The sequence below is a fragment of the Berghia stephanieae genome, chromosome 5 (genome assembly GCF_034508935.2).
Source record: "Berghia stephanieae isolate SIO BIC M18660-M18661 chromosome 5, UCSD_Bste_1.3, whole genome shotgun sequence".
NCBI classification, from domain to species: Eukaryota; Metazoa; Mollusca; class Gastropoda; order Nudibranchia; family Aeolidiidae; genus Berghia; species Berghia stephanieae.
In genome coordinates, this window is record NC_088364.1 from 44244277 (window position 1) to 44257930 (window position 13654).

Consider the following 13654-nt stretch of genomic DNA (forward strand, 5'->3'; position numbering starts at 1 on the left):
TATAAACAAATTGAACTCGCCCGAAGCAAGGAAAGATGCCACAAAAGAACTTCCACTGGAGGGAGTTGAGGGTACCAATTTGGCTGATGGTCTATTGAAGTCAATACAGGTCTGTTCATCACACATTGTGTCTCAGCAAATTTAGAAAACCCGTTTCTTTCTTTGTTTGTTTCTAAAAGCCGTTTTCAAGTCCTATGATGGTCTGCCAAACTGGGCTATGAAACGTTGTTGCGCTACTTTTTGTGATTTCGTTTCTTGCAATCACATTTGACAAAGAGGATTTTGTCGTATTTTTGGGATTCAGAAATAGAAGGAGAGAAAAACGAGGTCTCTTAGTTTATTTTGTTAACTTTGGTGATGTAATGAAGGTTAATAACCAAATGGTCATAATGAATGTATGACTTTACCTTATAAGATGTTGAAAACCAGATGCAAATATATGTAAAGGTTTTGGAATAATACATATCTTTCAAGCAGGGAAAGACTTTATGGACACTCGGTATAATAAGCATAGTAGATAACTGCCAGTTCATAATAGCCTTTATTTCTCAGCAAATATTGCGGGTTCTCCACTAGTATTGCAAAAAAGAAAAATTGAGATAAATTTCATCTTTGTAGCCTAAAAGGTCTTGGGATTATTTTTCTCGACATTTTATTCTCAGATGGTGAATATGACTGAAAGAAATTCCACACACACATTTCTGGTGGTCCTTACTGACGGACTGAACACAGCAGGTAATGACCTTCACCTTGCTCTAAAAGAAGTGAAGAAATCAGGGGTTGTGGTCAACGTCATTGCCTTTTCAGACAAAGCAGAACGATCTCTGATCAAAGCAGTGTCCGATACAGGTAAGCATTGGGTTCCAATAATGAATTTATTTAAAACAATAAATATCGATTTGTTGGAGTTAGAATCACAATAACGTGCTCATTTGATTGTTTGGTAGATATTAATTGAAAGCTGACACTTTACATAATGAAATAACCACACATTATTCAAATCCAATGGTATTGCCATAATCAGTACCTCTATTACGACGATGACCACTTACACTAGTCCACCAGAATATTAGGATAAAGCGTAATAAGACTCTTAATGTCGACATTCATTTAATTCAACATCATGATCATCGCCCTCGTGTCATGAAACCCACCACCATCATTATTCTCCTCCTCCTCCTCCTCCTCCTCCTCCTCCTCCTCCTCCTCCTCTCCTCCTCCTCCTCCTCCTATCCTCCTCCTCCTCCTCCTCCTCCTCCTCATCATCATCATCATCATCATCATCATCATCATCATCATCATCATCATCATCATCATCATTATCATCATCATTTTCATCATCACCATTATTATTATCATTATTATTATTATTATATTTTATTATTATTATTATTATATTATTATTATTATTATTATCATTATTATTATTATTATTATATTATTATTATTATTATTATTATTATTATTATTATTATTATTATTATTATTATTTATTATTATTATTACAGGAGGCCGTTTCTATTTTGACAATAATCAAGAGCAGTCAACATCAGCTGTGAACGGAGTCCTTGATATTTTCTCCCTCATGGATTTAGATATGGAGAAACACCCAGTCAATGTGAGTGTAGTGTATACTGTGGGTGGTGAACTCATTGGTTAGATTCGTTGATGCAATGTAAACATAATGAATACGCGTACACTCTTTTCAGTAGTCCTTCAGAGTCCTTTAACACTTTCAAATGTCAATATTCGCTTTGATCTAATAGAATTCACAAGTCTGACGTCATGTCCGTCCAGCAAAGAGCAGTTTGGTTCTAAACAAAGATAATCGGTACTTTTATTGTTCATGCTGGTTACAACTTTTTCACATGTCATGTGATCAGAATGTATAAATGTCAGAACATGATCAGATTTATAATGTTTTTCTCCTCTGGAAACACTTTTATACTCATCGGAGAATAATTTCATAAGGGCGTCCAGAATTGTTCCGATAGTTTAGAACCAGTTACTAAGTTACTATGCGTCATTACGAGTGAAGTGGCGTCACGACTGTTGAAGCCTATTGCAGCTCATGTATAATTTCCTTTGCCAGATTCTGAGTCGAGCTAAAGCTATTGACGCCCAAACGCCAATGGCAGGTTACTTTCAAGTCGACAAGACCCTGGGATATAAGACAACTATCATAATAACTTACGCAGACGCCGTTCCAACAGTTTTGGTCCAATCACCTACTGGTCGTGAATATTCATCTGAATACTTCGAATACTCCCATGATAAACTCCAGAAACGGATAAAGATTGAAATTCCTGAATTAGCACAGGTGAGGAAAAATTAATAAGCGGATATATTGTATAAAGTAATAAACAGAAAATGAACAGAACAGCTTGAAGAAAAAAAAAGAACAAAATACCAAACACAGAACGTTTTGGGCTCAAACCCCTTCTTCAGCACATAACAATAAACAATAAAAACATAAATGCATAACTTAAAAACAAGATAGATGACAGAGAAATATATTTGACACAAATATTGCCAATTTATAAACATTGATGAACGTAGTCAATCCTTATCTGGTTACTGTAACTGTGCTGCAGCGTTCCGCTCTAAACACTACAATTTACGAATCAATCAAGTAAAACATTGTCACAGTAATATTTTTGAACACACTTGAAAACTAGCTCAATGTATTTCAGGTGCATGTAAGTGAATCTTTCCAAAAAATACTAGAACTAGATCTATTATATCCACTGCTGTTTTCATCACGCCCCGGAGTTCAATCTTGATATAAATAACTGGTATTAGATCTAAAATAGCAATACAACCCTTTTACATATATATATGTTTTTTCCTATCATACGTAAATACGTAAAACCGGAGGTCTCGTATAACTTAAATAACGTCTTTTTGTCCAGAAAATTGCTATTTCCTTTGGTAGCAGATCTCATCCAAAATCCCGTTAGGATGAAATGATAGAGATATGAAGCACTTGAAACACATATATAACATGAAATCTTTTATAAAATCTATAGCAATCTAATATTACTTCGTGAATTTTCCAGATCGGCATATGGACATATACCATAACAACAAACGAAACACTCTACAACAGAGTCTCTATATTAGTGCTCTCAAAACAGCGATCACAATACGTCATGCCTCTTCAAATCACTGGTGCCATCTGGATGGTAAATAACACGTGGCCACTGCGTTGTCAGATATCCGCGGAACTTATCAGAAACGGACGTCCGGTTCGGGATATCAAGGTGAAGGCCATCGTGGAGCGGCCATACACAGACCCAACTGTACTGGAGCTACATGACAGGGGGGCAGGTATAAAATCTCTTCATCTTCTTCTTCTTCTTCTTCTTCTTCTTCTTCTTCTTCTTCTTCTTCTTCTTCTTCTTCTTCTTCTTCTTCTTCTTCTTCTTCTTCTTCTTCTCTCACTTTTTCACTCTCTCCCAGTGGGTCTCTCTCTCTTTCTCTCTCTCTCTCTCTCTTTCTCTCTCTCTTTCTCTCTGTCTCTGTCTCTCTGTCTCTCTCTCTCTCTCTATCTCTCTCTGCGTATGTGTGTGTGTGTGTGTGTGTGTGTGCGTGTGTGTGTGTGTGTATGCGTCAGGCACGTGCTGTCCACAGAAGTACAATAAGCACTGCTTACCCAATACTTTCAAGTTCATTGCCTATAATATTGCAGAGGAAAGTAAGACAAACGACAACAAAAGATTCATGTTTCATAAATTTTAATGAAAAATTGGGAATAGGTGTCTAAGAGTCAAGGAAAGATCTATTGGCTTCTATCGTTACAATTGGCCTGGTGTTACAAGATGAAGAAAGAGAGGGAGAGAGAGAGAGAGAGAGAGAGAGAGAAGAGAGAAGGGGGGGGGGGAATAGCAAAGCACTGTTCCACCACTTGTTGCATCAACCTCATAAGTTAATAATAGAGACAAGCAGACAGTAAACTGCTTTCCATAACCGCTATATATTATGAGATATATAGAAAACCACGGCCGGAACTGACAACATTCTTTAGTAGCAAATATTATTAGGAGTACGTGGTAAGCATTTTCAAAATTGCTTGCCTTCGGTGAGAGCGAGGGTTAATCGCGGCAAATGTATTAATTAAAGAAGTGAGAGGTGTCATTGGGGTACCTCGGCCCCCTTCTATTCTATATCTACATTAATTATATGACAGAAATACTTATACGAGGAACTCGACTGAGATTGTTTGCAGATGACAGCCGTCTATATCACAGAAATTCTCCAATGTTGGGAAATAGAAAGTAGCATAGAATTCCATCCCCAGGAGTGCTAAACTTCACAAACAACAGGAAATTCATAATTCAACATACGCAATACATGACACCGCATTAGAAGAAGTGAACAAGGCGAAATATCAAAGAGTAACAATAACTAACAGACTAAACTGGAAAGTTACAAACTTCGGCAATTAAGCAAACTCTACTTTAGGCTTCTTCAGAAGAAACTTATACGACAGCAGGAGGGAAATCAAATTAAAGTGCTACAAAGCCTTTGTTAGACCTGCACTATAATATGGCAGCTTTGTCTGAGACCCTCACCAGAAATCAGAAATCCAAGAAATCGAACGAGTACAAAACAGAGCAGTGAAATTTATAAATAGAACAACAAAGATAAAAACACAAAAGTGATAGATCTTGAATCGCTACATCAGAGAGGAAAGCGTGACAATAATATGACAATATTTTTCAAAGATCTGAACGACCAAGTGAAATTACCCCTCAGTGATATTTAACAAAATAACAGGAAGCCATCCAAGTTTATGGTTCCCCACTCAAGAGTGTATTCCGGCATGTACTCGTTCATACCATTGGCACTGAGACAATGGAATAATCTCACATCTGTGAAAGAAAATAATGTGGACTGTGGAATATTCAAAATTGAAGTTGAAGAAGAAGAAGAAGAAGAAGAAGAAGAAGAAGAAGAAGAAGAAGAAGAAGAAGAAATATTATGACTATATCTTCCCGTTTTATTTGAAGTATTTGTTTTGTTATTCCCTAACTTTGAGTACAAACCGGCTCTTTGAATCTTTAAGCTGTGCAAGCCCTGACAATAAAGATAAGAATTCAGTATGGCATCATCTTCCTATCAATCTTTTTCTGTATCCTAGGTGCTGATGCAGTCAAGGGTGATGGTGTGTATTCTCGTTTCTTCAACGTTTTCTCTACTATGGGGCATTACAGTGTGCGTCTTGAGGCCATTGACGACACACAAGGGATACGTAAGATATAAGAGAACATTCTACAAACTTTATATCTTTACGTCATTTGCAACATATCATCTTTGTTATCGTCGTCATCGTCATCATCACAATCATCACCATCATCACCATCATCATCATCATCATCATCATCATCATCATCATCATCATCATCATCATCATCATCATCATAATATACGCTCTCCGAGAAAGAAGTCCATCGTATATATGTCACTGTTTGTACTCTTCTACCTCTTTTTCTTTCCACACTTTAAGTTCGCATTGAATTTATATCTCATCATCCATGAGATTGTTACGAGCCATAACCTCAAGTTTAAAATACTTCAACAATAAGACTATATTATATCAACACCTTTAAAAACTCGAGATATGAGAAATATTCTTGTGGCTCCAAAGGAATTTGAACTCATGGTCAATCCACAGAAAAGGTGATGGATTACGTCAAAACCATTGGCTTGCTCAAAAGAATTAATTGATCCAATTTTTTTCTGTTTTATCTAGTACTGTACCAAATATACATTCTCAGATTTTAGAAAATTTTCACCCCAGCTTACTTTCCGCAATACAAAAGTTTATCTTTTAAAACTTAACAGTCACGCCTGTTTCAAAACTATGATAAGTAACCGAGAATTGGGAGGGGGAAGGAGAGCAAAATTGGGAACTAGATAAAGCATTGAACTTATATCAGGAAAACTTGGGTAGGATCTCCATTGTCGGCATTTTAAAAACCATTGAATTTGGTTATTGTCTCGTAAATTCCATGAGAAGGTGTACGTTTTAATTCTGTTTACAATAGAAGCTTCTGTGATAGTTAAATAATTGTAGAAAAAATGGATAAATGTATAATTTCGTTTTGATTTCTTTTCATCACCGGTTGTGACAATCATGTTACGTTGCCTTTAGTTCATTCCCATATATTCTTTTTTTTAAATATATATTACAAGAATTTATTTTCACCAATTGCAGAATGGGAAGATGTAGTCATGGCAACGGCCCACGCTGGAAGTATGTACATCGAAAGCCCCTTCCTGCCAACAGCTGACGAATTTGCAGCCAAGCCCAGAAAGAGTCATGGTGGAAGTTTTGGCAAGGATTATCTACCTCCTAATAGGATCACTAACTTACGAATCCTTCATACCAGCTATGCCAACAGCACCGTGGTTCTTTCTTGGACCGCTCCTGGCGACGACGATGATAGGGACCAAGGTAGGTGTTGTTTATGAAAGTAGTTGTATTCAAGTATCGTAACTTGCATCGTCCAGCTAATTTTGGTATCGTTCATAACTAGCGTATGTTCCTGTGTTTACCTTATTGGGAGTCTTCTTGTATCCTACCGCCACCCTGTACACATGTATCTTATGTTATTGTTGTTCAATGAACGTTATTTACCGTTAATTGGTTTGTTGATTCTTATAACTAATTAAAAAAATAATCCAAGAACACAACACTGGATAGCACGATGACTACCATCATAATTGACCTTTGCTTACTTACAGGTCTGATAAGCCATCTTGCAATGAACTCATTATTGCAATGGACATATTCTAAAAATGTTGTCCATTACAACATTGTTAAAAACAAGCTTTTAATTACGTGTTTCAATGTTATCCACAGCGTCCTCTTATACAATAGCACTGGCCCACGACGTCCGAGACATGATCGACGGTAAGAACATTAGACTGTTGGATCCCCAAGCTGTCGTGAAGGGAGATCTCAATGCACCACAGAAAAATGGCGAAGTAGAGCAGGTAACAGTCAGATAATATGAATATATATATATATATATATATAATATATATATATTATATAAATATATATATATATATATCCGTTTCTGGAAAATTGTTTTAAAAGAAAACCCCGGGGCGTTTATAAAGAGCAACATCTTCTAAACGTGCTCAAAGCGCTTTACAAGGGACCCCTAGCCAGCAGCAACACTTATCAAGTAGGACGAAATGTGACATCTGTTAGGCCATATTACATTTTTTTTACGACAGAGACAACACTGTTAACGGCCAAGTACTCATTTTACACCTGAGTACGGTGAGAGAATGTGAGTAAAGAAACTTTATATATATACTAAAAGGACAATCACATTTTTTGTTGGGACATATGTTTCAGTGCTGATCGCACCTCCTCAGACGACGATAAATCAGTAGCTTGTTCCTGTAATCTGCAATATGCAAGTCCCGCAACACTCTATAATATATATATGTTATATCTATATATATAATATATAATCATATATATATATATATAACTGTCTTTCAATCTCTCTGTCTGGAATAGCAACATAGTAGCAATTCCCTAATCTGATTTTAACCAATTACCCATTCTCAATCTATTATTTCATACCCGTTTTAATTGAGCAGGTGAAAATCAAACTCGACTTCCTCCCGGCTTAACATCTTTCAATCTCACTGTCTGGAAAATAACCTATTTTATTTTGTTGTCTAATCTGATGTTAAATGTTGTTTTTTTAATGTGAGATTATATATAGAGCAATATCCTATAAACGTGCCCAAGGCGTTCTACAAAGAGTCGCTGACTAACAGCACACGTAACATGTAGAACGAGACATGACGCCTGTAAGGCGATATTACAATTTTATTCGACAGAGACAACGCTGTTAACGGCCAGGTACTCATATTACACCTGATTACGGTGAGAGAATGTGAGTAAAGAGCCTTTTCCAAGGACTCAACTATGCGCCCAGCGAGGCTCGAACCCAGGACCTTCAGATCCGAAAGCGAGTGTCATACCACAAGACCACATAACCAAATTCCTCATATCAATCTATTGTACTCATTATTATTTTCTATGTCTTGATTGGCCAGATGAAGATTAAACTCGACTTCCTTCCAATTACCAACATTAGTCTCGTCTTTGCCGTGTACGCCCTGGACGATTGTGGCAACAAAGGGGACATTTCAAACCTCGTCACTGCTGGCTTTGGGTTCGTACCCGATTTCAACTCTAAAGATTACCTTGAAGAAGAGGACGACGATGTGGAGTTGGTGAATGTGGCTCCTCGGAAACAAAGGATCGTGATAGCCGTGGTGATCGGTTTCTTTACAGGGATCTTGTTGATGACTGTTATTCTTACAACTGTCTTTGTTGTCTTCTCCCGGAAAAAGAAGAAAATGAAAAACGTTCACGAAATACGCACAATATCAAAAATTGTTTAAGGGACGTTTTCAGTGCTTTTCATTTTCGCCGACTGTGTGTGTGTGTGTGTGTGTGTGTGTGTGTGTGTGTGTGTGTGTGTGTGTGGTGTGCATGTGCATATGCTTGTGTGTGTGATATTCATATAATATGTGGAGATGGTATCATAACCCCGTCATATATAATGTAATGGCTGTCACGAATATGGACATAATAAAACACTATGATTGCTAAATTGTCGAAATTTTCGCATCATAGACTTGAACTAATCATTGCCATTTTTTGGACAATAAAGATTATTATTATTATTATTATTATTATTATTATTATTATTATTATTATTATTATTATTATTATTATTATTATTATTATTATTATTATTATTATTATTTTTTATTATTATTATTATTATTATTATCAGGGGCGGTTGCTGGCTGTTTATTTAAGGCGGCATGGATCGAAAACATTATCTCACTGTACTCAGGTGTAAAATGAGTAGGTACCTGACCAGAAGCAGTGTTGATTTTGTTGGAGGAAAATGTTATCTCCCCCAACAGGCATCATGTCTCGTCTTCATGTTGCTTTTGGCTTAGGAGCCCTTTTTAAGTGTCTTGAGCTCACTTAGCGGAAATTGCTCAATATCAATGTTCTAGTGGGTGTATTTTTTTAGAATGTGTGTATATTGTGTGTAAAAATAAAATGGGGGGGGGGGGGGTCATGTGTGGTTTGAATTTTGAAGAGATATACTCACATAAGTGGCATTTACGACGGGCATATATTATGTAAAAGAGGTCCATTTGTCGATTTTCCTCTACAGAAAAAATTGTATAACATCCGACCATTGAAGTCTATGGATCCTTTCATTGTTGTTTCGGTATGGATTGCGATACACGTCTGTTCATTGTGATTTGTGAATATCATTTTTTAAAAGAACAATATGACAACAGCAATTAGACTGCCATATAAATTTCTTCCTTCGAATATCAACTGTGATAACAGTCATTAATAGAAGGAATAGAAAATCCAACCTCAATGCACTTCTTATCTACTCCAAAGACAGTAACATAACTAATAACTACAAATTGAACTGCTGTGTGTCTATTGATAATGGACTTGGAATCTTATTTATAGCATCATGGGGCTCTACTCGGTGAATGATTTGTGTAATATTCTTATTGATGATTAACATCCATTTGAGAAAAACGAATAGCATAAGATCTATATTTATTGTAATTTTCTTCATCCATATGGTTTGATTACAACAAACCTGTTCTTTCAATGACAAACTTGATATGGTTTTGATTTCTCCCAAGTCAGGCCTCAAGGTGTGCAAAATTAAATTTGCCGGCCCGACCTAGTTATTTTAGCAGTCAACAGCATCAGTTGTTTCTGGTGGGAAGTGGATAGCCGTGGTTTTAAACAGAAGAAAACAAGTCTTTTATATAAAATGCTTGGGCGGCCTGTTGACTTTTTGGCTCATGGTAGCCCCCATACCCCACCCTCAGCTCATTGTCGCATGTCATCTCGCCTCGCGTGGGGCAACAAGAAAAAGAGAGCCGTCCGTGATGACGCACAACCTTCGTACAGTAGTTACAGGTACCAATCATGGCAAGTAAGACAGGAGAGATGCGCGAGTGTGAACGAAAATCAGCATAGGCAAAAATTGAGACTAAAAGCAGTATCTGCTAAATTTGAAAATTATAGGGCGGCACAAAACATTTTTGCTCAATAGACCGACCGCCAGTGATTATTATTATTATTAATTATTATTATTATTATTATTATTATTATTATTTATTATTATTATTATTATTATTATTATTATTATTATTATTATTATTATTATTATTATTATTATTATTATTTATTATTATTATTATTATTATTAATATTATTATTATTATGCGGCAACCGATTCGTCAAAATGAGACACCATTACCGACATTATCAATGTTACCGACAAACATAACAACAGTCGGTATCTCATCAAAAAATACCGTCAACGACACATGCAATTTCCATCAAATAAATTGTTGGCATCACATCAAAGGCGACATCAACGACACATCAAATGCCAGCTAAAGAAAATAATATTAACTTACATCAAATATATCATCAATGACGTCATCAAATGCCCATGAAAGAAATTGCTGGCATTGCATCACAACCACATCAACGAAAATGAGTCTTCACCGACGGACATCCACACAAAAAAAATCGTCCGAATCTATCAAAGGCGTCATGTCATCAATAATTTCAATAACTAAATCAGCCAGATAACGTACAGACGTCGACGTGAAGAAACTTTCAGGTCCGATATCCGAACGCAATTATAGGTTTGATTTAACACTATTGTAATGGATTTAGACATCAAGGATTGGTCGAGGATGGATCTCCACCTGTGCACAAGACGCGCCCAAAACCCATGACAGCTAGATGTCCATTCCTCGTCAACCCCAGGATCAGGGACGGCCCGCATGTTGTTGATGATGAATCTACAATAGTTTGCGTTGGTTTGAGAGTATTTCCATTACAACAATGGACCCACAACTAGTTGGGTTATCATACCTGTAAGTACGCACAGGTCGACAGAAGCCCATTCCTTTACATCATGGATCTATTATGGTAATATGGTTGTCATCGATTATACCCCTTGGGTGTGTTCAGCAGTTTGAACACTATGATGGGGCCAGCTCACACGAAACAAGTATTGCAGATTGCTTGGTTAGTTTATGAGTGAATAAATCTCACAATTCACACAGCTTATATAAAATGATAAGCCACCAAACTGATGTTCCTGTCTTGTATGTGTGGACCCTTGTATTGTAACAAACGCATTCACTCAGTAGAATGGATGAAAGTGAAGCCACTCGACTCTTGGTTAAGAGACTATTCCTGATTTTAATTTTTTTAAAAGGAAAAAAAAGGATCTGCCTGGATCTATATTAGAATTGCAATCCCTCTCTTTGTTTTATTCTGTTTTCTCTCAACCGCAAAGAACTTTATAAGGGATGTAATAACTGTTTGACTCGGATGGTTCAAGCAATTAACGCATTTGCGCCCCCTGTTTTGAAGTTTCATTTTTAGAATTTAGAAGCAGGTAGAGGCTCTCTTATTTTTCACTTTGGTATTTAAAAAAAGGAGAGAATGCTCTCAACTCTTCACCTTCGTAAACACGTGTTCAATATTTGCTATTATTGATCTGGATGAGTTTACAACTTGCAGTTGGTGAAAAGCATTAAGTTAGAATGATTGGGTGCAATAGTAGCGGGTCTGATGGGTTATCAGAATGTTTTAAATAAAATTCTAACATTGTTTCTTCCTACTTTATTTGGCACTGTTTCATACATTTATGATATCCGAAATCTGTTCAGATAATGTTGTTTATATTAAACGTTGATAAATTGATGGTGGAGATTGGAGGAGGGGGGGGGTAGGTTTTCTTTGGTGGGAGTGAGGGGGGGGGGGGGAGAGTAGTTTTTTAAAAATCCGTTATGTTTCTCATAATCTCAATAATATCGTTGCGTAATTTTGAGAGTATGTCCATTGCAATAATGTGACCAGAACAATTTGGGTTTATCAAACCTGCAAATAAGTTCACTCATTCCGTGAATCAACTTGATCTGTCCCGACAAGAGCTTTTGGGTCATAATAAATTAATAGTGCATAGGGCAGCGTGGCTCAGCGGTACGGTCTTTGCTTTGTACTCGAAAGGTATCGAGTTCGAATACCTCTAAGCTTCGTAGCTTTGAGCAAGTCACCTCGCCCTAGCTCAATTTGGGGAGCTGCACTGTGGCTGACACCTGGGTTGTTCCAGTATTCCCTTGGAATAGATTCTGAAGATAAATTTGCCATATGAATAAAGGGGAATTTTTATTTTTTTTTATAATTTTTTGTCATCCGACAATATCTCCTCACCAGTAATAAGAAAGTGTCAGTATTGGCTCTCACAATCCTGTTATTGTCTCATGAACACAACTCATTATGATTGGATTTTACTAAAGTGAGTGGAGCAGGGACTTATGTTGATAATAGTAATAAGTAAAGTGAGTAAACAATTAACAGAAGACCATAGAGAATAAAAACTTTTGCGGAGTGGGGAATCGATCCCACTGCTCGACTGTTACGGCACCCCTCGCTCGCCAATAAACTTTCGTGGTGTTTGTGTGTTGACCTTGCGAACTCAAAAAGTCACACGAGTCAGGGGCTCAAGATAGTTACTTTGTTTGAAACTCCTTTTTGGATCCCTCTCTTGGCCAGGCGGAGTTGCCAAAACAGTTGTGAGTTAGACTCTCCATTGCCGTAAAAATTTATTCTCTATTGTCTTCAGGCACTTTTCCACAAACTACAATTCTTGTTATTATGATGGGTTTCGCATATCTATTAGCTGGCGTCCATTATGGCCGTCTGTTTGTTTACATTTCCATGCCATGTTTCTGATTGGCTGTTATTGTTCGACCTCGTCAACCCAAAACACATAGTGTGGTAAACGCATTCCTGGAGTTCGTTCATGACATAGCTTGGCGGTGTTGATGATGATGCTGCATCTTACGAATGTACGCGATGATGGCCCGTAATAAGCTATTACACCATTTGGCATGTTGGTATGCCTCGCAGTCATGTACTATGAGACATGCCAAATTGGCAGAGCAGATTGAACGGATATTAGCTACCCTTTGTTTGCACTTTCAAGGCAGCCAAATCGATCCGCTCCCCCTCTCCGCAGATTGTGAGTATTTATCACTGTATTTTGACACATCGATGAGAAAATTGCATGGCGATCACTGACAAAGCCATGAATCTTTTTTTCAATGGCTTGTGTTGAAATTTCGAGGGATCCTCAGTATCTGTGAGGCTTTTGTTGTTGTTGTTTTTTTTAATAAATAAAAGGCAAGTCCTTAAGACAACTATAGAATGGATTTAAGTCAAACACGCCAAATAAACACATATATGGGGTTTCCCCATTCTTTGACCTATCGCTTGTTTTCAATTACAATAATAATAATAATAATAATAATAATAATAATAATAATAATAATAATCATAATAATGATGATGATGATGATGGTGATGATGATGATGATGATGATGATGATGATGATGATGATGATGATGATGATGATGATGATGATAATAATAATGATGATGATAATAATAATAATGATGATGATAATAATAATAATAATAATAATAATAATAATATCATACAATCGCTCTTTGTTGGGGCGCTTCACG

The 13654-nt window shown here is 36.7% G+C and overlaps 1 protein-coding gene across 2 annotated transcripts in view; it reads left to right on the forward strand.

Annotated features, from left to right (window-relative positions):
- LOC144972992 (calcium-activated chloride channel regulator 1-like) overlaps window positions 1-8654 on the forward strand; it is a 21322-nt gene extending 12668 nt beyond the window's left edge. For both annotated transcript variants that reach the window (XM_078914896.1, XM_078914895.1), the window contains exons 9-17: window positions 1-109; window positions 663-849; window positions 1509-1618; window positions 2093-2320; window positions 3060-3330; window positions 5144-5254; window positions 6221-6460; window positions 6869-7002; window positions 8092-8654. The exon at window positions 1-109 is cut by the window's left edge and continues 119 nt beyond it. In XM_078914896.1, coding sequence (XP_078771022.1) covers window positions 1-109; window positions 663-849; window positions 1509-1618; window positions 2093-2320; window positions 3060-3330; window positions 5144-5254; window positions 6221-6460; window positions 6869-7002; window positions 8092-8442 — 1741 coding nt within the window. In that variant the 3' untranslated portion in view covers window positions 8443-8654. The remainder of the gene's footprint in view (window positions 110-662; window positions 850-1508; window positions 1619-2092; window positions 2321-3059; window positions 3331-5143; window positions 5255-6220; window positions 6461-6868; window positions 7003-8091) is intronic.
- The last annotated feature ends 5000 nt before the right edge of the window (window positions 8655-13654 follow it).